The sequence below is a fragment of the Somniosus microcephalus genome, chromosome 6 (genome assembly GCF_052327205.1).
Source record: "Somniosus microcephalus isolate GS21.2 chromosome 6, FLI_Smic_1.0, whole genome shotgun sequence".
NCBI lineage: Eukaryota > Metazoa > Chordata > Chondrichthyes > Squaliformes > Somniosidae > Somniosus > Somniosus microcephalus.
Window position 1 is genome coordinate 75,566,952 of NC_140992.1, and position 26,256 is coordinate 75,593,207.

A 26,256-nucleotide genomic window follows, 5' to 3' on the forward strand; every position below is an offset into this window, starting at 1 on the left:
GGAGTAGGGAGGGGAAAGAGAACATGAGCAAGATGCTACAAGTCCGGAACTTGTGAGACCTTCATTTTTCTCCATTCTGTTGAGTCTGAGTGTACAAGATATGCTTATTCTAAATCACTGGACACAGACAACAAGAATAACTTAAACAGGTCTTTACTAATCGAAGGTCAGGGCTGAACTGCTTAGCAAATTACTACACAGAGTTTATATACCGGTGTGGTCACCACCGGTACTACAATATACAGTAGCCAAGAGAAAGTAGTCCATCTCTTAAGGTAGTCTCTTAAGGTGGTACAGGTTACATACACCACAATTCCTCCCTTTTTAGCTTAACAGTATACATCCCAATTTAAACATAACATGGATAACATATATACAACTTCATGCAAAACTGTTCAAAGATTCAGTCTCTGAGGAGGCCTCCTGATCCGAGTTGGATAACGCCTTTCAGGGGTCTCTGATTCTCGTTGCTGGGTGACTCATCTAGTTGATCTCTTATGGATTGGACATCATCAGGTACATTGGCGTCTGAGGTAGATGCTTCAGGTTCACTAACTTCTTCCACTGGTGTCTCTGTCGTAGTCATGGGTTCGACCCTTGTTCTCGATTCTACAAGTTGGTCAGCATGACGTCGTATTACGTTTTCACCAATATCCACCGTGTACATCAGGGGTCCTTGTCTGGCACGAATTGTTCCAGATTGCCATTTCTCATTCTTATAGTCCCGGGCTAACACTGGTTGTCCTATTTCGAAACTCCGAGTGGTCTTGTTATTTATATGCTGGAACTGTTTGTTTTCGACTTCCCTCCGCACATTTGGTTTTAACAAGTCCAACCTGGACCGCAACCTCCTGTTATAGAACATCATGGCAGGGCTTTGATTTGTCACTGCATGAGTGGCGTTTGGATATGCCATTAGGAAATTGTCCACCTTGTGTTGTAGTGGAATCTGGTCTTCGCTCATGGCCTTTATCGCCTTTATGAACGTTTGTACAAATCTCTCGGGCAACCCATTTGTAGCCGAATGATATGGGGCAGAGGTATAATGTTTCACCCCATTCTTCTTCATGAATTTCTGGAATTCTTCTGACACGAACTGCGGTCCGTTGTCTGAACATATTTGTTCTGGCAATCCATTTCTTGCGAATATCGTTCTTAGAACTGCGATCGTCTTTTCCGAGGTAGTGGTCGCCATCTTAATCACTTCTGGCCATTTAGAATGTGCGTCTACCGCAATTAAAAACATGGAGTCCATGAATGGACCTGCGAAGTCAATATGTACACGTTGCCATGGGGTTGAAGGCCATTCCCATGGATGCAGCGGTGCAATTGGAGGTGCATTTTGAACTTTTTGGCACCCTGAGCAGCTTTTAGTCAGATCCTCTATTTGTTGGTCGATACCTGGCCACCACACATAAGCCCTAGCAAGGCTTTTCATCTTGACTCCCCCCAGATGACCTTCATGCAGTTCCTTTAGAACTCTCTCCCTTAATTTAGGAGGAATAATCACCCTTGTTCCATACATCAATGTTCCTTGACAGACGGACAGCTGTCCTCGTCTGGCTGAGAATGCCGGTAACAGTGGTTCACCATGAGCTGGCCAGCCCTTCACTGTCAATTCGTAGACCCGAGACAGTGTCGGGTCGTTCCTGGTTTCTCTCTCAATACTTGCATTGGTGACTGGTAAACATTCGATGATGGTCGAGTGAAATAACTCAACAGGGTCAACTGTCGGTGCCTCTTCCGCTGTAGGTAGTGGCAGGCGCGACAGCCCATCAGCATTACCATGTTGCTTTGTACCTTTGAATTCGATCTGATATTGATGTGCCCCTAGGAAAAGGGACCATCTCTGGAGCCTCTGCGCTGTCATCACCGAAACACCCTTCTTAGGGTTAAAAATGGAAACCAACGGCTGGTGGTCTGTCAGCAGCGTAAACTTTTGCCCTTGCAGGTAATGATTAAATTTTTTTACTCCCCACACAAGGCTGAGAGCCTCCCTATCTATCTGAGCATAGTTGCGCTCAGCGGAGGTCAATGATCTGGATGCGAACGCGACTGGTCTTTCCAAGCCATTTGGCAACTTATGTGAGAGCACTGCCCCAATACCATATGGAGAAGCATCACAAGGTAAACGAATAGGCAGCATTGGGTTAAAGTGAGCCAACACTTCCTTAGAGGTGATCAATGCCTTGCTTTTGTGAAAGGCCCGCTTACAGTCCTCGCTCCACTTCCATGGCACTCCCTTCTGCAAAAGAGCGTTCAGCGGGTGTAGCACCGTGGATAAATTTGGCAGAAACTTATGGTAATAGTTAATCAACCCTAGGAACGACCTCAACTGGGATACATTTTCCGGAGCGGGAGCCTTCACAACAGCTTCGATCTTGTCAGGTGACTTGTGAAGCCCCTCCTGGTCAATGACGTGACCACAGTACGAGATTTGCTTCTGAAAGAACTCACATTTCTGGCGATTAACTCGAAGTCCATATTCTTTCAATCTGGTGAGCACCTGTTCCAAATTTGTAAGGTGTTCCTCATCATCATCTCCTGTAATCAGAATGTCGTCCAGGTAGCATTGTGTGCCTGGAATTCCCTGTAATACCTGCTCCATGGCCCTTTGCCAAATCGCTGGAGCCGATGCCACTCCAAAAACCAGTCTATTATACCGATATAAGCCCTTATGCGTGTTGATCATGAGATACTGGCGTGACGCTTCATCAACTTCCATCTGTAAGTACGCCTGCGCCAGGTCTAGGTGAAGTGTTTCCCGCCAGACAACGAAGCGAAGATATCCTCAATCCGTGGAAGCGGATATTGCACCGTGTGAAGCATCGGATTAACAGTGATCTTGAAATTGCCACAGATGCGAACCTTCCCCGGTTCCCCCGGCTTGTTACTCGATGAACGCTTCATGATGGGAACAATGGGCGTAGCCCATTCACTCCAGTCCACCTTTGACAGTACTCCGGAACATTCTAGTCCCTCCAGCTCAGCTTCCACAGCAGGTCGTATCACATAAGGTACCGGTCTAGCTTTGAAAAATTTCGGGTTTGCATGTTCTTCAAACTTGATGTTTGCCGTAACTCCTTTCAGTGTTCCCAGTCCCTGCTGGAACACCTCTTTAGCATCGTCCAATGTTCTGGACAGTCGTTTAGGTTTGACATCGTCCTTTTTACCGGAATCTACAGTTAGTGCTTTTAAGGAATGCCAGTCCATATTTATTCTCCTGATCCATTCCCGTCCCAGTAGTGGTGGACCTCCCTCAGGTAACACATATAAATCCATTCCTCGGCTTTCTTTACCCTTGTGGACCACCTTTACCTTTATCTTTCCGATGGGGTATACTCTTTGCCCCGTGTATGTTTTCAATGCAATCTCCGTATCCCTTAGGGGAATGTGTGGAAATAACCTTTTGTAATCTTGCTTATTTATGACCGTCAATGCCGATCCAGTGTCCAATTCCATCTTCACTTGGACTCCTGCTATCTGAAGTGTGACCCAGATGGTTTGGTGGTCTGCTGTGTTACCCACATTATGTATTCTTAGACAACCCAGTTCCTTACTGCTGGAGTCTGAATCCGTCTTCTGTTCATCCGAAATGTTCTCTGTCACCTTGTGTACCTTTTTGCACCTTTCCTGCGGTGACTTTTTGTTGCTGGCCTTCTTTCCTGACCGGCATACTTTAGCTATGTGACCTAGCCTGCCACATTTTCTGCATTCCTAATTTTTGAACCAGCACTGGTTCTGATCGTGCATTGTCCTTCCGCAACGATAACACTTTACTGCACCCAATGCCATTCAATTGGTGCTGAGTTCCGATGACCTTAGCTGCATTTCCGCGGTGCCTCTTGCTGCGGCCTCGTGCGATGCTGTAATGGTGACAGCTTTATCAAGCGTAAGGTCCTTTTCCTCTAGCAGTCGCTTTTGAGTTCCTTCTTTTAGTAATCCACACACGAATTTATCTCTCAGAGCGTCTGCTAGTCCTGTACCAAACTGACAGTACTTTGATAGCTTGCGCAGTTCAATTAAGAATTCAGCGTTGCTTTCCTCTTTCAGCTGCGTTCTTCTGTAAAATTTAAATCGTTCCGCTATCAGCAGCGGCGTGGGGTTTAAATGTTCTTGCAGGATAGTAACAATATTCGCGAAAGTCTGATCCACCGGTTTATCTGGTGTTACAAGGTGCCTCAATAACCCGTACGTCTTCGCACCCATTGAGTTTAATAAGGTTATTGCTTTCTTATCATCTGGTACCTGATTTGCGGTACAATAAACTCCAATGCGTTCTACATACGTGGCCCAATCTTCAACATCGCTATCAAAAGCAGTGATGTTACCATGTTTAGGCATCCTTGAGAGTTTCTTTAAATATTTTATTTTCCCAAAATGGCGGCTTCCCGCGCTTGTCTTCTTCCCCCGCCTACTAAAATGGCGGCTTCCCGCGCTTGGCAGCTTTTCCCGCGCTTGTCTTCTTCCCCCGCCGACTACAATGGCGGCTTCCCGCGCTGGTCTTCTTCCCCCGCTGGCTACAATGGCGATTACCGCGCTGTTGCCGTTCTCGCCTCCCAGCGGTTCTTAATTTCCCCGACGCTGCTTTTGTTCCCCCCGCGGTTCTCGTGGGCATTAACGCTTCCCTTGTTGCTGCGCCTCTCAGCCCCGATTGCAGCCCGGCCCTTTACACCGGCTGCGGTCAAGTTCTCCGCGGTTCTCGTGGCATTAACGCTGCCCTTGTCGCTGCGCTTCTCGGCCCCGATTGCAGCCCGGCCCTTTACACCGGCTGTGGTCGAGTTCTCCGCCCTTTTTTCTCCGGTTTCCCTCCCCTTCTCCACTGACAACGCGGCCGACTTTCTGCCCGTGTCACTAGATCGGCTTACCCACCACCGTGGTAGAAGGATGATCACTGCCTGTCGCTGATGGAGGACTTCGTGGTCAGTAATTTCAACCCGGGTTCTCGATGCCTCCCGTGCGATGCAGTGCTCAGCAGGCTGATGAGGGTGGATGCCTCTTCTCGACGCCCGTTCTGAGGACGAAGCTGCCTTGGATGCAAAACTGCCGCAGGGTAAGATCGGACTCGTCGCCACTGTTGAGTCTGAGTGTCCCAGATATGCTTATTCTAAATCACTGGACACAGACAACAAGAATAACTTAAACAGGTCTTTACTAATCGAAGGTCAGGGCTGAACTGCTTAGCAAATTACTACACAGAGTTTATATACCGGTGTGGTCACCACCGGTACTACAATATACAGTAGCCAAGAGAAAGTAGTCCATCTCTTAAGGTAGTCTCTTAAGGTGGTACAGGTTACATACACCACACATTCCCTTAATGTTCTCATCACCAATGATGTCCTTCACAGCCTCTTTGAAGGAATTTAAGGAATTGAAATTACAGTCTGTCCTCCCGTGCAAGTCTGCTCCTTCCTATTGTAACCCAACTTGTCCTGCAAGCAGAGAAGTAGTGTACAGATGCTGGAAGTCTCAGATGTGCACCCTACTCTAAGTATGTGTGTGAGTAAATGAACATGCAGTTAGGTTGCATTAGAATGATTTTCACTTTTAAGATATCAATGTGTGAAGGGTTCATTGACATACACTGACTTCTTGTCCCTCAAAGCATTAAATTGTTCCCTTGGTCTTGCCCTCCATTTTTTTCCCTCTGATGGTTATGCACTTTTTTTTTGACCCTCTGGGGGAGAAATTCAGTTGTGAGCGCCACCCATTAGCACCTTAAGAGGGCGATAAGTGGGGCACTAACCAACTAGCGCCCGGGCGCGGCGCTACCTGTGCCTCTCGCAAAATTGAGCGGACATTTAGCGGCGGCGCTACACTGTACCGCCCGCTCTCCTGCGCACGCAGATCTTGACGTCATTACAGAGTGCAACAGCCTTGGGGCACCCCGGACCGGAAATTCAGTGGCGCCCCCCTCCTTTTCACCTGTTGCTACCAACGACAGGTTGACTGGAACGCTTCCCAGTCGCTGTGGGGCTGGGGGGGCGCTATTTAAAGGGGGCTCTTCCTGTCTTCTGTGTGGCAGCCATTTTTGGACCACTCCTTCTGAGAGAGAGAGAGAGATTTGCAGAGAGACAAAGGGAGAAAGAGAGACTTCTGTATTGAGTCAACGCTGTCTGAGGTAGTTTTGGCTTCTGACCATAACTTTGTAGTTGCTTTGCTTTTTCACCGGCATAACTTTGATTGCCCACATATTATGGGGGCTGCAATGGATGGGAATGTCATGCTTCTCCATCACATTGAGAGGGCACAGAGACACAGAGAGAGAGTGGTAATCATGGCCAGACAGAGGAGGGCCAACAGGCGTCGGTACAGGAGACCTTACCGTCCCAGGGTTTTTCGACAACAGTTCTCATACATCAATATGTCTGAGGAGCAGTGTTTGCGAAGGCTGCGATTCAGCAAGGAGGTGGTCACTGAGCTCTGCCACCTCCTCTAGCCAGATCTGCAACCTCAACTGAGGAGCAGGACATCTCTGTCGGTGGCAGTGAAGGTAACAGTGGCTCTCAACTTTTATGCCACCGGCTCCTTTCAATCTGCTACTGGGGACATTGCCAAAATCTCGCAGTTCGCGGTGCATTGCTGCATCCGTCAAGTCACAAATGCCCTCTTTAAAAGGAGACGAGAGTACATCTCTTTTCCCATGACCCCGGACAAGCAACAAGAGCACGCAGCGGGCTTTGCAAGAATAACGGGCTTCCCCATGGTGCAGGGCACCATTGACTGCACCCATGTGGCTTTGCGGGCACCGCAAGAGAATGCCGAGGATTTCCGCAACCGAAAGGGCTTCCATTCCTTGAACGTCCAGTTGGTCTGTGACCACAGACAGCTGATACTCGCTGTCAATGCCCACTTTCCAGGCAGCAGCCACGATGCCTTCATCCTGCGCCAGACTTCTGTGGTAGACCTTTTCGAGGCCCGCTTCACCCAGGAGGCTGGCTTCTCGGGGACAAGGGCTATCCTCTGTGCATCTGGCTGATGACCCCGCTCCGTTCGCCCAGTACCCCTGCAGAAGAACGATACAACGAGAGCCATCAAGCTACCAGGAACATCGTTGAGCACACAATCGGCGTGGTGAAGCAACGGTTCCGCTGTCTGGACCACTCTGGAGGAGCCCTGCAGTACTCGCCTGAGCGAGTCTCCCACTTTGTTGTTGTGTGCTGCATGCTGCATAACCTGGCAATCCTCAGGACCCAGCCAATGCCACCGGGCCTTGGAGCACCAGCAGAGGAGGAGGAGGAGGAGGAGCAGCAGCACCAAGACAGGAGGGAGGCACAAAGTGCAAGGGCCGTCCGTCAAAGGCTTATAGCAATTCACTTCTAGGCCCCCTCTGAGGGAATGGCTTCTGCCATTCAAAGAACCTGAATGGGACCATGCCGCAACCCCTAAGCCAGTCAAGGCAACAATGAGTGCAAAGAACAAACATGCACATTTTGAATAAAGACACTTCTTTATTTACAAAACTGTGTATCCTTCCCGCATGACAAAGTAATAGAAAGAAACACACAAAGAAACAGTCAATCACATAACTGGCTCTCACAACCTGGAGACAGTGGTTACAGGACGATATAAACGGGTTGGTCAGATGGGCGGAAAAGTGGCAAATGGAATTTAACCCTGAAAAGTGCGAGGTGATGCATTTTGGACGGACAAATAAGGCAAGGGAATACACAATGAGTGGTAGGACCCTAGGAAGTACAGAGGGTCAGAGGGACCTTGGTGTACATGTACATAGATCCCTGAAGGCAGCGGAACAGGTAGATAAGGTGGTTAAAAAGGCATATGGGATACTTGCCTTCATTAGCCGAGGCATAGAATATAAGAGCAGGGAGGTTATGATGGAGCTGTACAAAACGCTGGTGAGGCCACAGCTGGAGTACTGTGTGCAGTTCTGGTCACCTCACTATAGGAAGGATGTGATTGCTTTGGAGAGGGTGCAGAGAAGATTCACCAGGATGTTACCTGGGATGGAGCGCCTCAGCTATGAAGAAAGACTAAACAGGCTGGGGTTGTTTTCCTTGGAGCAAAGAAGGCTGAGGGGGGACCTGATTGAGGTGTACAAAATGATGAGGGGCATAGATAGGGTAGATAAAGAGGAACTTTTCCCCTTAGTAGGGGGGTCAATAACAAGGGGGCATAGATTCAGGGTAAGGGGCAGGAGATTTAGAGGGGATTTGAGGAGGAACTTTTTCACCCAGAGGGTGGTTGGAATGTGGAACTCAATGCCTAAAAGGGTGGTAGAGGCAGGAACCCTCACAACATTCAAGAAGCATTTGGATGAGCACTTGAAATGCCATTGCATACAAGGCCATGGACCAAATGCTGGAAAATGGGATTAGACTGGACAGGGATGGATGGGCGGCGCAGACACGATGGGCCGAAGGGCCTCTTTCTGTGCTGTAAAACTCTATGGCCTAGAAATTGGGTATAGCCCCGCCAGCTCGTTTGCGCCGTAAATTTTGCGCCCGCCGCGGAGCTAGTTGTGCCCGCCCCAAATTCACTTTCAGCGCCCCAAAGCGGAAGCGGGCGCTGTTCCAGGGTTTGGCCGCCCCGCTTGGGGCGCTGAAAGTGAATTTCAGCGCTGACAGTCCCGCTGCGCCACCCGATGCGGTGCGGCAGGCTGCTGTACTGCAGGCCTCCCCCTTCTCTTAAGGGGGAGGTGCCTGCAACGGCCGGAGCCCCGTTGAAAGTGCCGGCAAAAGAGCCCGGGACAACGGAGAAGTGCCGGGCTCCACGGAAACCAGCCGGCAATGCCGCGGGGGGGGGTGGAGGAGGCCGGGGAAGGAGTTGCGGGCAGGCGGCCGCCGAAAAAGCGGCCGGCCGCACCTCCACCTTAAAGCGCCCCGCTAAGGCTGCTGTAAGGACCCGGTCTCCCGATGTTGTTAGCGGCCACCACGGATGAGGCGGCCGCTACTGAAGATGGGGATCGGCGTGGTTTCGGGCGTTACCGGGGCACTGCGCACACCGATGACGTCATCGGTGCCGGTGCAGCGCTACCGGCTAACGCCGATGTTAGGGCCCACCTAATTTCGGGCGCGACGCAACTTCCGGCGCAACCCACTCTTTCGCCCCTAATTGGGCGCAAACGCAAGTGAATTTCTAGGCCCATGACTCTAAACTCTATGACAATGTCCAAAACAGTAACAAAAATATGACCACGATCCTCGGCCTTCAATAAAACAATGAACAACATTTTGCCACACCTTCTACTTTTTGCCCTTGCGAAATAGCCCCCTTCCCACCCTGCAGCTCCGCCGCACTGGGACCCCAGTGGCTGCAGCAAGGCTGGGGGAAGGCTGCTGAGTGTCAGAAACTGAGACTGCAGATGCCCTTGAGGGACTGCCTGGACCAGCTCTGGGCCTGGAGGGCCCGGCTGCTGACTGCTCCAACTCTGCATGGGCGGCTGCAGTCTGTCCTACAGGTGGTGGCAACTGCAGTGGAGAAGTGACAGTGCTGGCAGCAGGAATGCTGTCACCCTCAGAGAGGACAGCAACTCCCCGCTCGACCGACACACTGGCACTCCCACGGGGCAGCACTTCAGCATGCGGAGCAATCTGTGGGAGCACACATTGCTGGCTTGCTGCGGTGCAGGGTGGGCCCCGGGGAAATCTGCCCGATCCAGCGAGGGTGACATCAGTTAGTGCTCGCGTGGCCTCAATCTGCGTCTGCATGAGACCAGCCACTGACTGCATTGCAGCACTTAGCATTTGTGTGGCAGACGCCTGTGCTGCACCGAAGTCCTGGACACTCCTTGCCAGTGACTCAGTGGATTTGGGCATCCTTGCCACTGCAGCCATGAGCTCAGTGTGCATTTGCTCTGCCTGGGTGCTCATTTCAGTGAGGAGCCGCACCTCTTCTGCGCTCACTGTAGCAGGACTCGAGGCCATACTCTCCCTCCGGGGAGAAGGCCCCCGAGCTTCCCTACCCCCCTCGTGTTGCTGCAGCCCGCTGGGTCCTGGAGCTTCATCCTCATCAGACCATTCCCCCTCGCTCCCCTCCAGGGAAGGTGTGTCCCCAGTATGGCCATGGGCTGCCTCAGCAGAGGGTTGCGCTGATGGTCCGGCTTCCTCTTCCTCCTCGCCTTCAGATTCACGCCCAGTGTCAGCTTGAGGGCCCGCCTCCTCAGCTGGTGAATCAGCATCTGAAAGCAGGGAGGTACAAGACTGGCTTTAACGTGAGGACAGGGTGGCAGCAAGGGAGACATGAGTGCAGCGATGTACTGATTTGGATCGAGAGTGTCAAAGGATACTGTTGTGAGGAACAAGTGAAAAGAGAGAGGTCAAAAAGGTGATGACCTTACCATTGCTGGCCAGAACGGGGTCAGCATCTCCAGTGGCAATGGGGCCAAGCATCCGGCTTGCAACAATCCGGTTGCCTCGCTGCTCCAGATCGGTCAGGGCTTGAAGGTGAGGCCGGCCTCCCCCGGTCCGTTGCTGCTGTCTCCTATTATGCGCCAGCTTGCCCTGCAAGAAAAAGGACGGGGTCTGAGTAAAGATGCAGCCATGATCTTGGCTGAAATGCCTCCCATGGTCGAATAGCCCTTACTGTGTGCAGCCATGATCTTGCCTGAAATGCCTCCCTTGGACGAATAGCCCTTACTGTGTGCAGCCATGATCTTGGCTGAACTGCCTCCCATGGTCGAATAGCCCTTACTGTATGCAGCCATGATCTTGGCTGAAATGCCTCCCATGGTCGAATAGCCCTTACCGTATGCAAAGTGCTGAATGTGCGTGTGAATTTCCTGAAAGGGCCATAGGTTTTGGAGGAGTGCTGGGCATTGGGGCTTTCAAGATCCTTTGGCCATAAAGCGAGGTCGAGATGGAGGGATGAAGAGGTTTCTGAAAAAGGCACTCACCCTGATGACCCGAGTGAGATCGTTGAACTTCTTCCTGCATTGCACAGGGGTCCTAGGCACCATGCTACTGGAGGTCACTCTGTGAGCCACCTCTCTCCAAGCTTTTCGGTACTCGCTGGGCAGAGGATTCCTGCCACTCTCCGGGTACAGGAGAGATCGCCTGCGCTCCACCGCGCCAACTAGAGCCTCCAAGGCCCCCTCGCTGAAACACTGCGCTCGCTCCCTGGCCCTCTCCATGGTCCTTGGCTGCAGGATTTGGCAACAGGTCTGTCCAGGCCGAGATTCAGGGCTCCGATGCGCAGGGTGCGGCTGCAAATCAAGCTTGACCCTCCCCTTTAAGAGCTGACCGGCGCCAGCGTGTCTGTGTGCAATCTCTAACTGACAGCACCTGCGCTGCGCCCGCCCTCTGAGTTAGCGCCTCGCTCCTCCGGCTTAGCGCCTTAAGAGAGTTGTGCAGCGTCTGATTTAGCGCTGCAATCAGCTCCAGGGGCGAAACAGACCAATTTCGCAGTAGGTGGCAATAATTTGCGCCCGGCCGAGAATTGCGCCCCAAATGGGGCGATACCAAATTTCTCCCCTTATTTAGCACTTACCTTTAAGGGCATTTCACCTTCATATGGCCATTGCAACCTTAACTAGCTGCAGCAGTGTTGGAAATCCTGTTCCCCACTTTGAAAGCTCCCAGACATAGACAGATACACGAGTGGGGGCTCATTATAACTGGCTAACGACTTCCAACCCTGGAAATTTCAGTGAGAACTGATGTGCAGAGCATGGGCAGCAACATAGCCCACTGTACATGGTTCCTGCCAATTGGAAATTGCACTCATACTCTATACTTCAGTTGTGTGCAAGTTGATTGATCCCTTGGTCCATTCACACAGCTGATCTAAGTCCTTCTGGATTTTTCTACATTATGTGGCCTGGGCTTTCTGCAAAGCCAGTGCGCTGCCAGATCTTAAGTGCACAGCCACTGCCTCTGCCAAAAATGTACACTGCTGATCCAGAGAGGTTTTCCGGGGTCAGCTCATTTGGATATTGATTCATGGACTGCCATTGGAGATCGGCCAGACATTGCCCAGGATCACAGAGGGGAGCAGGAATTCATGGTTGGAGACATAATTTAAATATTTGGAGGCAGAAGAGCATCAGTGGGCAAATGCACCAAATGGGGAAGATCACCTGCCAAAAGACAGGAGGAAGAAAATCTCAGAGTTTTGCTTTGTGCTGTAAGAAATGTGATGATCTGATATCGATAGGTTAGGTAATTTGTGCAAGGATACATCTGGGCACCATTGAATGTAATACAGCTGACACATTTATACAGAGCAATTGAAAGCTGAGTCTTCACCATTCCCACAGAAATGTTGGCACCTTCCCTTCACACAGGGACATGCATGCCAATAGTCCCACTGGAATATCCACAAACTGCAGGTGCAAAGAGAATGCTACTGGTCACTGATTGAAATGGCCAAAGGATTTTTGTCACCGCAATATAAGTATGCCCATCACTGTCAATGCTTGCTCCCCTGCACAGTTAACTTGCGTTACCACCTTAGGAAAAGAATGCTCACAATCTGCATGAACAGAAAACTATGAAAGGGGGCAAGCTTTCGCCCAACCCTTGATCCCTCCCTTGAAGAGAGATCAATTGAGATCCTGGTAAGATCTGTTGCGGAGGGCATCAGTGACAGAGAACTGCGAAGACCCTGACAGCAGAGGTTTAGTCTGAGGTGGCCTCAGTAATAGTGAAATTAAGACTACTTAGCAACAATAGAGCTACTCACAATTAATCCACAGTTTCAAGTCTTGGTATAGATATTCACCATTCACTACATCCAAACAACAATGAACACCTGCTTTATACAGGCAAGCACTCTGCTTGGTGCCCAAAATGGTGAGGATGTGGAAGTCACTGTGAATAACATCATAAGGATGCAGGGACATCATTTGTATCTCTGTCCCTCTGAGTTCGTGACCACTTTTCAATTATAGCGGACCAAAGCGATGAAGGTTTCAGTGGTGCATTCTGGGGCATTCTCTGGAGCTGAGTGATCACGTGCTGATTTGTACAGCTTGCCACCCCACTTTTGTTTCTTCTCCAGCAAAAGAAGAGAGGAAAGCCCAGGCCCGTGTCTGCACTGATCTTCCTATTTTAGTGGCATCCGCAAATTAGATGTCTTTATATTTAGTCTTGATATCTAACAACTAGTTGCATTTATATACATCCTTAATGTAAAATATATCCTAAGGTGCTTCACATTGGAGATAGATAAGAGAACGGATGTCGAGTCACGTAGGGAGAGATGAGGAAGGGTGAGTGAAAGCTTAGTCAAAAAGATGGGTTTTGAGTCATTTTTTAAAGGTGGAGAGGCAGAGGGGTTTTGGGGAGTTTAGGGAGCAAATTCCAGAGAAGGCCAAGGTGGCTGAAGGTTCTACCTTCAATGGTGGGACAAAAGGGAGGAGAGGGCGAATGGACAGCTGCGCAAAAGGTCAAAATCAGAGGACCTAAGGAAGTATGAGGAAATATAAGGCAGGAAGTGGTTGCAGATATAGGACAGAGTGAAGCTATGGAGTGATTTGAAGGTAAGGACAAGAATTTTAAAGATAATACATTGAGGAACAGGGAGCTAATGATTGATGGGAACATTTGGTGAGTGGAACTTAATACTCGACAGGTTACAGGCTGCTATGTATTTCACAGGTTAGAGTTGATGAAGGGATGGGAGATCGGAAAGAAGGTAATTAGAGTAATTGAATCTAAAGGTGATAAAAGTGCAAATAAGGGTATCAGCAGAAATGTGAAGATAGAAATAAGTGGTCTTTGTGATGGACAGAGTGTGAGGATTGAAGCTCAGCTCTGGTTTAAACAGGTGCCAAGGTTTTGGATCGTCTGGTTAAACCTGAGTGAATGGCTGGGGAAGGGGATGAAGTCAGTGGCAAGGGAATGGATTTTATTGCAAAGCCCAATAATGATTGTTTCGATCTTCCCAATGTTCAATTGAAAGAAGTTGTGATTCTTCCATGACTTGACTTGATGTTAGACAGTCAGTCTCATAGCATGGTGGTGGATATTGAGTCCAGAGAATTGGTGGAAAGGTGGAGCTGGGTGTCATTAGCGTGTATATGGAAGTTGATCCCATGGTCAAACCAGATCTGGTGATGAATTACAAGATCAGTTGTATGCCATATTCGCTCAGGTTTGCAGCCCTCAGACTTAAGGGCATTAAGATGGGGACTGTATGGGGAACAGAAGGTATGGGAGATGCTGAGTGATTTGGTGGGAGTGAGGGTACCAAAGGTAAAAGTGAGGGATTAGTTAAACAAGTGAGTGGTGGCTGAGGTGTCATGGTGGTTGGAGGGCCAGAGGGAGGAAACTGGGAGTTTGAGAATGAACTAGTAAGCGAGCTAGGGGAGAGATTTTTCCATGGGTGAATGAGTAAAGCTGTGGGATTGTGGAAGGTTAGGGGACTGCGGGTGAAGAGGGAGACAAGGAAGCATTCAGAGATAGCCTTTCCAGTGATCGAGACCTCAAAAGCAGAGAGGCCTCTTGAGATGACAAGGCTGTGGGTGTGGATGGGGGAGGTTATTAGTGTGTGAAATGGAGTGAGGCTAGGGGCAGAGAAGATCGAGAAGAAGGGCTGGGGTATTTAAGTGTAGGTTTAAGTCAAGAAGGATAAGGAGTTGCTTGGTGTTGAGGGAATAAATCTTGGTAAGTATGCTGGCATGGGTCTTGAGAGCATGGTATACATCAAGCATTTTAAATGAGAGGCAGGTGGCATAGCAGAGTATGGGCCTTGAATGAAGATAAAGTGTCAGAGGAGTAAGGGGAGAGGCTGAGGTAGGATTTGGCAAGGAGAGCTACGTTACTGTCACTGCAGTTTGGGTGGGGATGCGATGGAACGTATAGCCAAATGGGGAGGCTTCAGTAATGGGGAAGGAATCACCATCCATAAGTCAGGTTCCGTCAGTGTCAGGATATCAATAGCTTCATCCACAATGGAATTATGAATTGCAAAATTCTAATTCCTGAGGGAGCACATGGTGTGGAGAAGGATATGGAGTGGGGCAGTGATTGAAGATCCACTGGTAGTGTCAGAAAGGATAGTGGAGGATAGCTGGATGAGGATGAGGTTAGAGAATTTAACCCCCAAGGAGCAGGCAAGGCAGGAAGATAAGCAGGTGCAGAAGATGAGACAGTTATGGTGGAGTGCTGTAGCAGGAGGATGTGAATGGGGGCATGGCTGGGTGGAGGGAAGAGGACAAGAGAGCAGGGCAAGGCATAGAGATTGTAGTGAGAAAAAAGTGGGAGTAGGGGGCTTGAGTCCAGTGTGGCAGCAACATTGTGTGCACAGTGGACATGGGGGAAACCTTAGGTTACATAGAATATGGACAAAGAGCTAGGCATTATAAAGATGGTCATTGGCATAGGACCTGTATGAGGTAGGCAGCCACCCCACATTATAATGGTTTGTCAGTGCAGAAGACCCTCCAGTCAGAAGGAGATAAGGTTCAAATTGGTAGTAAAGGTTACCCCAGCAGCCAACGGAGGAGAGAAATTCAAGTTCAGGACACAAAGGTCCAAGCAGTGACCTCTGCAGGAGTCCACTCAAAACTTCCTTCAGTTTGACAGTATCTCTCTCAAGAACGTTCTGCTTCTTTTGTTTTAACCAACTTCTTAACCAGATCCTGATAAAGCTGGAGCATCAGTCAAGAAAATCTAATGTGCCAGTCTGTGAACTGTTATCTTGGTTCAGCTATGCCTGGAACATTAAGTTGAGGAATCCAATATACTCTTAAAGGAAATCAGGGCCTGTGTTGGCTGAGTTTATGTTGTGCTTATATTGAGTCCTGGCTGATTGAGTAGAACTGCTCTGTTTATACCCCGGGCTCTAAATGGAGCAGCTCTACGGGATATGTTGCATACAAAAGCCAGACCTAAGTGTGTGTACATTTATCAATTTAAATTTAACGTTATTTGGCAGGCATAATCAATAGCGAGAGACATGAGGTGATGTGGCTGGTGGTATGGAGCAGCAGCTCTGGGCAGCATGGGTTGAGCCAACATATGAAATTGGGGGATACAATTGCAAATTCAGCAAGTAATCTGCTCCCAAATTGGCCCTAGAATGAAATCCATCCTTGAGAAGGGCATTTTTGAATCTGGAAATGATTCAGAGTACTGCATTTACAGCATTTATAATGCCAGTCAAAGATTGGCCTTTTGGAAGATTCCAACCTAGAAATTTGATGGTTTGCGCCCATTTTTCAGGTGCAAAATGGATGCCTCAGCATCTAATATGGCAGGCGGGGCATCCATGCATCACTTTGGTTCGTGCTGCTTCATAGGTGTCCAGGGTGCAACCCAGAACTATTTATAAGAATGAATAAAATCTTCAAATTAATGTCTTTTTTTAAAATTCGTTTATGGGATGTGGGCGTCGCTGGCAAGGCCAGCATTTATTGCTCATCCATAATTGCCCTTGAGAAGGTGGTGTTGAGCCACCTTCTTGAACCGCTGCAGTCCGTGTGGTGAAGGTACTCCCACGTACTCCTACGCTTGTTGGAAGATTCTTTTCTGATATTAGTGTGCCCAACGCTGGACTCGCCAAGTGATAAACTCGCCCAGCAACTCGTGGCACTAACAGGCAGGAAGGACCCTTCAGCAGCTGTCTGGAGTTGTGCTTAACCTTCTCCTGTAAGAAAGAAGGGCATCTGTTAGTGACAGTTTCGTGAGATGTTTAGAGAATGTGCCTGTCATGGTGGAATAGTTGGTATGCAATGCATAAGGTGTGAGGTGTGGGGAAATGATGGTTGCAGTACTGGTGAGTGTGTGAGTATGAGGAAAAGGAGGTGGAGTGAAGTGTGGTGCTGTGAATGTAGTAGTGTGAAGGGAAGTAGGGGAGGGGAGTATTCTGAGTAGTGAGGTGGTGGATGTGTGAGCAGAGTGTAAGAGAGCAGAATTCTTAACTTGACAACTCTGGTAAGGTCATTAAACTTTTTACAGAATTGCAGCCACGCTCTGGAAACTGAGCTCCTGACATTGACCTCCTCTGCAACCTCCTCCCACTGGCAGCGTAGGTGTTGCCTGAAAGACTTTCTGCCCTCTGAGGGGCACAGGATCTCCTTCTTACTGTCTACCACCTGCACCAGGGCCACCAACGCAACATTGAAAAACCTGGGTGCCCTGTCAGGACCGCTTCCAGCCACCTTTTTGCATCTGGGCATTTTCCCTGCTGTCTGCAGCCAGAGTGCAACTCCCATTAAAGCAGTGTTGGTTGCTTCTGAGTGGCATGATTTATGATTCCCCCCCACCCCCCTGAAATAGGAGTGCAACCAATGAATGGCATTGGCTGCACACCTGAATCTTTTTAATGAGGTCCCAGCACAAACTTATTGTGCTGTCTGGGACCACGTAAACAGGCATGTGTAGTGCGCGGCCCACCCCCTGCACTCCTGTTCTCGGGTACAATCGAGTTTCTGGGTTTTCAAGCCTAGTCTGGCCTCTGGTGCTAGCATACACGTAAAATATTTTTTGTGGCACTTGATGGTTTGTTGAGAACAATAGGCAACGGAGCTATTACTAATTTCCTACATTACAATAGCGACTATACTTCAAATAAAAGTACTTCATTGGCTGTAAAGCACTTTGGGACGTCCTGAGGTCGTCAAGGGAGCTATATAAATGCAAGGCTTTCTTTTTTCTAATGTGGGATTGCCTGATGTTGTTATCCATGCAAAGAAGGAAAAAGTTTAATTCTCCTGTACTGACTTTGTCTGTTACCTTGATGAGTACATATACATAAAATAGTAGTTAATAAACAGTAAAAAGATTTGAGACTAATATTCATGTGAATGGGATTGGTGATCTAAATATTTTTTAATTTGATGGCTGGATGAAAGCAGCCTGACGCAGTGACAGGTTTCATTTTTAAAAGAATTCTGAACAATAGATACAGAAAATCACGTGTAGAATTTCACTGAAAGACCATATTTACAGTCAATGTGTCCTCATAGTGACTAACTCATGATGTGTAAAATTAAGCACTGCTTTTCATTAGGGGAATAATTATCAATGATCTAAAATTAAAGCAATGGTATGAAAAGTGCAATCAATTCTGCTGACATAGACTGTAAAATGTTTCAGATATTACTCCACTTACAGTTGAGAGGTACTTAAATGTATTTGGATAAATTCATGTATTTGCTTTATGCTACCTGAAGCAAAACTATGTGTTCTCATTTTTATTTATTTGATATGAAATCTGGATTTTTTTTTTTGCAGAGCAGTGACGATCAAAAAGCACCTTGGTGTTTCTACCCCAGTGACTATGGCTATATCATGAATACAGCCAAAGGGATTAACCAAACAGCAAATGGAATGAGCGTTGAAATTAAAAGGAAAACATCATATCCAGAGCGTTACAAAAATCAGACTATAGACATCCTCAAGGTTGATGTCACATACCTGAACGACTATATGTTGAATTTTAAGGTAGGATTCCAACGGTAGTTTAAAAGTCAAGAAGATTTGAAAGCTCACAGTTAAATAGAAAATGTGTGTTGCTGTGATCCATCATACACCTAATTTACAAACTACTCCTGATAATTCAAAGTCATATTTTGAGTTAAAATTATGAATTATTCAATCATTCAAATTAAGCAATGCAAATAAAAAGTGGAAATTTGGTGCAAAACAAATTTGTATAAACAGCTGTAATGTCATTGTAATAAGGTTGTGCCTTCTTGTTACTGGGGCCAGAGTTTTCCCCTAAAGAAATGGGTGTGTTGGGAGCGTGGGGGCAGTTAAATTGTTAAAAGTGGGATTCCCGACCTGACCCAGCCTCCAACCCGCCCACTTCCGGTTTTAAAAGAGGCAGGACAAGGCGGGACGGGAGCGGGCAACCAACCCACTCCCAGGGGGTGGAACGTCAATTTAAATATTATAATGAGGCATGGAAGCCTCTTTTTTAACCTCCATTTTGAATTTAACTGCATATGGATGGGTTTCACACAATTCGTGAAACCCGGAAGTTAAGGCGAGGCGGGGACTGCTGCATCCAGGAGGTAAGTGGCTTTATACCTACCCCCTGGATCCCCGACTGAGCCACTGCTGATCCCCGACGCCCCCCCCCACCCCTGGTTGAGCCCCTGCCAATCTCCGACGCCCCCTGCAATCCCCGACACCAGCTCCCGATCCCTAACCCCACCCCCGTGATTCCCGACTGAGCCCCTGCTGATCCCCGACCCCAGTCCCCGACCGAGCCTCTGCCGATCCTCGACCCCCCCTCCCGATCCCCGACCCCCCCTCCCAATCCTCGACCGAGCCCCTGACGATCTCCGACACCCCCCACAATCCCCAACCCCAGCTACCGATCCCCAAACCCATCCCTGCGATTTCCGACCCCCCTCCCGATCCCCGACCGAGCCCCTGCCGAGCCCCAATCACCCTCCCGCCCAATCCCCAACCAAGCACTGCCAGTTCCCAGCCCCCCGCCCCACGATCCCCGACCCCCCCTCCTGATCCCCGACACCCGCCCGCGATCCCCAATCAAGCCCCCTCGGGATCCCTCCCCCAGACCGACCCCTCGCTCCCTCTCAATCTGGCTGGCTGTGGGCAGGAAACCAAGGCCTCACATGCAAATCAGGCCCTGCCGTTAATGTCGGCCTCCTGGGTTTCCCGCCTGCTTCGGAGGCCCCCCACCCCCAACCTGCCTACCTGGCGAAAATTCCGGCCTTGGTTTCTAACAGGTTACTGGAGCAATGCTAGGGCTCTATGCTAATCTGTCTCAAACTAGTCTTTCATCTGCAGATGTACACTGTGTTATCACTGAAACTGTACAATTTTTATTAATTTTATACTCTTCCAAAGCTACCAGTGAGGAAGTTTGAGTTTAAATGCCAGAGAGATGGGAATTCCTGCCCTCAGCATAAAAGATATAAAGATATTTAAGATAGAAAGGGGAGAGATAATTGATAAACTAATCAACCTTAGAGAGGATAAGACCCCTGGTCCAGATGATTGCATCCCTGCATATTAAATTAAGTTAGGGAAGCGATAGCAGAGGCACTATTACATATATATACTCGGTAGTGGGAAAGCTTTTAGAAACAATAATCGGGGACAAAATTAACAGTCACTTGGACAAGTGTGGATTAACTAAGGAAAGTCTACACGATTTGTTAAAGGCAAATTGTGTTTAACCAACTTGATTGAGTTTTTTGATGAGGTAACAGAGAGGGTTGATGAGGGTAATGCGGTTGACGTGGTGTACATGGATTTCCAAAAGGCATTCAACAAAGTGCCACATAATAGGCTTGCCAACAAAGTTGAAGCCCATGGAATAAAGGGGACAGTGGCAGCATGGATACAAAGTTGGCAAAATGACAGGAAACAGAGTAGTGGTGAACAGTTGTTTTTCGGGCTGGAGGAAGGTATTCAGTGATGTTCCTCAGGGATCGGTAAGTAGGACCACTGCTTTTCTTGATATATATTAATGACTTGGATGTGGGTGTACAGGGAACAATTTCAAAATTTGCAGATGACACAACTTGGAAGTATAGTGGGAAGGATAGTGATAGACTTCAAGAAGACATGGACAGGCTGGTGGAATGGGTGGACATGTGGCAGATGAAATTTAAAGCAGAAAAGTGCGAAGTGATACATTTTGGTAGAAAAAATGAGGAGAGGAAATATAAACTAAAGGGTACAGTCCTAAATGGAGTGCATGAACAGAGAGACCTGGGGGTATATGTGCATAAATCATTAAAGGTGGCAGGGCAGGTTGAGAAAGCAATGGGATCCTGGGCTTTATGAATAGATGTATAGGGCTGGATTTTCATTGAGGAGTCGGGTAGGAGGTGGGACTACAACTTTCGGGGTTGTAGTCCCGCCTCCATCGAGTTCTAGCCAACCCACGTGATTTTGACTTGATTGACCTTGTTGAGACCTTTTGACAGATGAAATATCAGCGTTCGACAGCTGTTTGAAGCTGTCAAACACTGCCAATCTGCACTCTAAGTTAATTCCTTCCCCTCAGGCTGATTTAGAGACCTCCCCGGAACAGAAAACTGAATGCTGGAACTTTTGACAGATCACGGCCATTCTGCTTTCTGTGTCGGTGAGATGAGGGACTCCCGAGACCTGAAGGAAGGAAGGCTGTAAAGGTATGTTAATGTAAGTACAACTTCTTTAAACACTTTATACACACCAAACACACTTACCTCTGCACTCATGCACCCATCACTCACCTGAACACTGAACATCTCGACCCCTCCAAGCCCTTCATTCCGACGGCCCGCCTCGCTAATTTGGCGTGGTTTGGAGCCGTCGGGAATCCCACACTTCACCAATGAAAATAGGGATTAGGCTAAAAACTGCCTGTTAACTACCTGTTAACAGGCAGTTAATTGGCACTAATCCCCTTCCCGCCTCGGGGAGGCGGGTCCCGGTGTGGGTCGGGTACCCGCCTCCTTTGAAACTGGCATGGAGGCGGGTTGGGGGCGGGGTGGGTTTGTGCCCCCCGATTTCAGGATTTTAACCCCCCACATGCCTCCAATCCCGCCTCCAAGGCCCAATGAAAATCCTGCCCATACAGTACGAAAGCGTGGAAATTATGATGAACCTGTATAAAACACTGGTTCAGCCTCAACTGGAGTATTGTGTCCAATTCTGGGCACCGCACTTTAGGAAAGATGTGAAAGCCTTAGAGAGGGTGTAGGAAAGATTTATGAGAATGATTCTCGGGATGAGGGACTTCAGTTACATGGATAGACTGGAGAAGCTGGGGTTGTTCTTCTTAGAGCAGAGGAGATTGAAAGGAGATTTGATAGAGGTGTTCAAAATCATGAGGGGTCTGGACAGAGTAGATAGAGAGAAATGGATCCCATTCGCAGAAGCGTCGAGAACCAGAGGACACAGATTTAAGGTGATTGGCAAAAGAACCAAAGGCGACATAAGAAAAAACATTTTTACTCAGCGAGTGGTTAGGATCTGGAATGCATTGGCTGAAAGGGTGGTGGAGGCAGACTCAATCATGGCTTTCAAAAGGGAGTTGGATAAGTAGGCGGGGGAGTGGGACTGGCTGAGGTGCTCTTGAAGAGAGCCCGCACAGCTTGATGGGCCGAATGGCCCCCCACATTGTACCCTATGATTCTATGATATAAAAATTCATTAGAATAGGAAATAGTACCAGATGATTGCTGGACAGTTAATGTGATTCCTATATATAAAAGGGGAGCTAGAACAAGCCCTGGGAACTAAACACCAACTAGCTTAATGTTGGTGGTAGGAAATTTAATGGAATCCTTAATCAAAGCTGTAATACACAGCGAAAACACAGCATCAGTTTCCACATGTACGCTGATGACACCCAGCTCTACCTCACTACCACTTCTCTCAACCCCTCCATGGTCTCTAAATTGTCTGACTGCATGTCCGACATCCAGTTCTGGATGAGCAGAAATTTTCTCCAATTAAATATTGGGAAGACCGAAGCCATTGTTTTCGGTCCTTGCCACAAACTCTATTCCCTAGCCACTGACTCCATCCCTCTCCCTAATATCTGTCTGAGGCTGAACCACACTGTTCGCAACCTTGGTGTCATATTTGACCCTGAAATGAGTTTCCAACCACATATCCACAACATAACTAAGAACGCCTATTTCCACCTTCATAACATTGCCCATCTCCGCTCTTGCCTCAGATCATCTGCTGCTGAAACCCTCATCCATGCCTTTGTTACCGCTAGACTTGACTATTCCAATGCACTCCTGGCTGGCCTCCCACATTGTACCCTATGTAAACTTGAGGTGATCCAAAACTCAGCTGCCCGTGTCCTAACTCGCACCAAGTCCCATTCACCCATCACCCCTGTGCTCGCTGACCTACATTGGCTCCCGGTTAAGCAACACCTCGATTTCAAAATTCTCATCCTTGTTTTCAAATCCTTCCATGGCCTCACCCCTCCCTATCTCTGTAATCTCCTAGAGCCCCAGAACCCCCTGAGATATCTGCGCTCCTCTAATTCTGGTGTCTTGAGCATCCCTGATTATAATCGCTCAACCATTGGTGGCCATGCTGTCTGTTGCCTAGGCCCTAAGCTCTGGAATTCCCTGCCTAAACCTCTCTGCCTCGCTACCTCTCTTTTCTCCTTTAAGATGCTCCTTAAAACCTACCACTTTGACCAAGCTTTTGGTCACCTGCCCTAATTTCTCCTTATGTGGCTCGGTGTCAATTTTTTTTGTCTTTTAATACTCCTGTGAAGCACCTTGGGATGTTTTACTACGTTAAAGGCGCTATATAAATACAAGTTGTTGTTGTAATAGAAAAACATCTAGAAACTGAAAATATAATAAAGAGTAGTCAGCATGGATTTCAAAAGGGAATGTCATGCTTGACCAACTTTATTGAATGCTTTGAAGAAATACTAGAAAGGGTAGTTAAGGGTAATGTAGTGGACGTAATATATTTGGATTTCCAAAAAGCCTTCGATAAGGTACCACATAGCAGACTCATGATTAAGGTCAGAATATGTGGAGTCAGGGGACAAGTAGCAGAATGGATAGCAAGCTGGCTACAAAACAGAAAACAGAGAGTAGGGGTTAAAGTTCATTACTCGGATTGGCAAATGGTGGGAAGTGGTGTTCCAGAAGGATCGGTGCTGGAACCACTGTTGTTAACCATTTACATAAGCGCTTTGGACTCGTGACTCAGAAGTACAATTTGAAAATTTGCAGATGACACCAAATTAGGGGTGTGTGGTTAATACAGCGGAGAACTGTGACAAAATGCAGGAAGACATTAATAAACTTGCAGAATGGGCATGTAATTGGCAAATTAACTTCAACATAGGTAAGTGCGAGGTAATACATTTTGTTAGGAAGAGTAAAGAAGCCATGTACTCCTTGGAAAATAAGTGTCTAAATGGGGTAGAGGAGCAGAGGGATCTGGAGGGTACAGATACACAGATCACTAAAAGTAGTGATGCAGGTTAATAAGGCCATAAAAAAGCAAACAAAGCACTTTGGTTCGTTTCTAGAGGGATAGAATTGAAAAGCAGAGAAGTTATGTTAAACTTGTATAGAACCTTGGTTAGACAACACTTGGAGTACTGTGAACTGTTCTGGTCACCATATTATAAAAATGATATAGAGACACTGGAGAAGGTGCAATAAAGATTTATTAGAATGATACCAGAACTGAGAGTTTATCCCTAACAGGAGAGATTAAAAAGGCTGTGGCTCTTTTTGCTAGAAAAGAGAAGACTGAGGGGTGACCTGATCAAGGTCTTCAAGATTATGAAAGGGTTTGATAGGGTAGACGTAGAGAAGATGTTTCCACTTGCGGGCGAGACCAGAACTAGGGGCCATAAATATAAGATAGTCACTAATAAATCCAATAGGGAATTCGGGAGAAATTTCTTTACCCAGAGAATTATTAGAATGTGGAACTCACTACCACAGGTAGTAGTTGAGGCGAATAGCATAGATGCATTCAAGGGGAAGCTAGATATGCACATGGGGGAGAAAGGAATAGAAGGATATATTGATGGGGTTAGATCCTTCGTGACCTGTCTGCAGCCTTTGACACGATTGATGACACCATCCTCTTCCAACACCTCTCCATCTTTGTCTAGCTGGGTGGGACTGCATCGCCTGATTCCATTCTTATCTATCCAGTCATAGCCAGAGAATCACCTGCAATTGCTTCTCTTCCTGCTCCTGCACGGTTACCTCTGGTGTACCCCAAGGATCTAACCTTGGCCACCTCCTATTTCTCATCTACAAGCTGCCCCTCAGCAACATCATCCAAAACACACCGTCAGTTTCCACATGTACGCTGATGACACCCAGCTCTACCTCACAACCACCTCTCTCGATCCCTCCACTGTCTCTAATCAGGCTGCTTGTCCGACATCCAGTACTGGATGAGCAGAAATTTCTTCCAAATAAATATTGGGAAGACTGAAGCCATTCTCTTCAGTCCCCGCCACAAACTCCATTCCCTAGCCACAACTCTTTCTCTCTGGCAACTGTCTGAGGCTGAACCAGATTGTTCGCAACCTTGGTATCATATTTGACCCCAAGATGAGCTTCCAACCACATATCCACGCCATCGCTAAGACCGCCTATAGCCACAACTGTAGCATCGCCCGCGTCCGCTCCTGCCTCAGCTCCTCTGCTGCTGAAATTCTCATCCATGCCTTTGTTACCTCTAGACTTGACTATTCCAATGCTCTCCTGCCAGCCTCCCATCTTCCACCCTACAGAAACTTCAGCTCATCCAAAGCTCTGCTGCCCGTGTCCTAACTCGCACCAAGTTCCATTCACCCATTGCCCCTGTGCTCGCTGACCTTCATTGGCTCCCGGTTAAGCAACAGTTCAATTTTAAAATTCTTATCCTTGTTTTCAAATCCCTCCATGGTCTTGCCCCTCCCTATCTCTGGAGTTTCCTCCAGCCCTACAACCCTCCAAGATATCGGCACTCCTCCAATTCTGGCCTCTTGAGCATCCCCAATTTTATTTGCTCCACCATTGGCGGCTGTGCCTTCAGCTGCCTATGCCCCAAGCTCTAATAATTTCCTCCCTAAACCTCTCCACCTTTCTATCTGTTTCTTCTTTTAAGACGCTCTTTAGAACCTACCACTTTGACCAAGCTTTTTGTCATCTGCCCTAATATCTCCTTATGTGGCTCGGTGTCAAATTTTGTTTATTAACGCTCTTGTGCAGCGCCTTGGGACATTTTACTGCATTTAAGGGCACTATATAAATAAAAGTTGTTGTTGTTAGATGAAGAGGGGTGGAAGGAGACTCATGTGGAGCATAAACACTGGCATTGACCTGTTGGGCTGAATGGCCTGTTTCTGTGCTGTAAATGCTTTGTAACTTTTTAACTTTGTGACATCGAGGCAGCATTCAACCCAGTATGGCTCCAAAAAGCCGTAGCAAAACTGATCTCAAAGGGAAAACCCTTCAATGGTTGGAGTTGTAACTGGGTAAAGGAAGATGCCAATCATTGCATTCCAGGAGATCACTGCAAAAGTTCCTCCAGGCACGTGTTCTTGACCCAACCATCCTCAGCTGCTTCATCAATGACCTTCCCTCCACCATTGGTTAGGAGTGAGACTGTTCACAGATGATTCCACAGTGTTCAGCTCTAATCACAACTCCTCTGAAGCAGCCTATGCCAATGTACAGTAGGACCTGGATAACAACCAGGCTTGGGTTAACAAATGGTAGGTAACATTCGTGCAATCATAAATGCCAGACATTTACCATCTTGAAAAGCAAAAGGCTCGCCACTCCCACCTGACCTACCAACATCAATCAATTACCCAAATCAACATATTGTGGGGGCTACCAGAAGCTTAACTGGACTCGCCATTTCAAAACCATAG

At 47.9% G+C, this 26,256-nt stretch overlaps 1 protein-coding gene across 2 annotated transcripts in view; it reads left to right on the top strand.

Moving 5' to 3' along the window:
* si (sucrase-isomaltase) overlaps positions 1 to 26,256 on the top strand; it is a 205,593-nt gene that overhangs the window by 113,026 nt on the left and 66,311 nt on the right. For both annotated transcript variants that reach the window (XR_015078687.1, XM_085990397.1), the window contains exon 26: positions 18,144 to 18,353. Coding sequence is in view for 1 of the 2 variants with exons in the window: in XM_085990397.1 (XP_085846523.1) it covers positions 18,144 to 18,353 (210 nt within the window). In the remaining variant the exon portion in view is untranslated. The remainder of the gene's footprint in view (positions 1 to 18,143; positions 18,354 to 26,256) is intronic.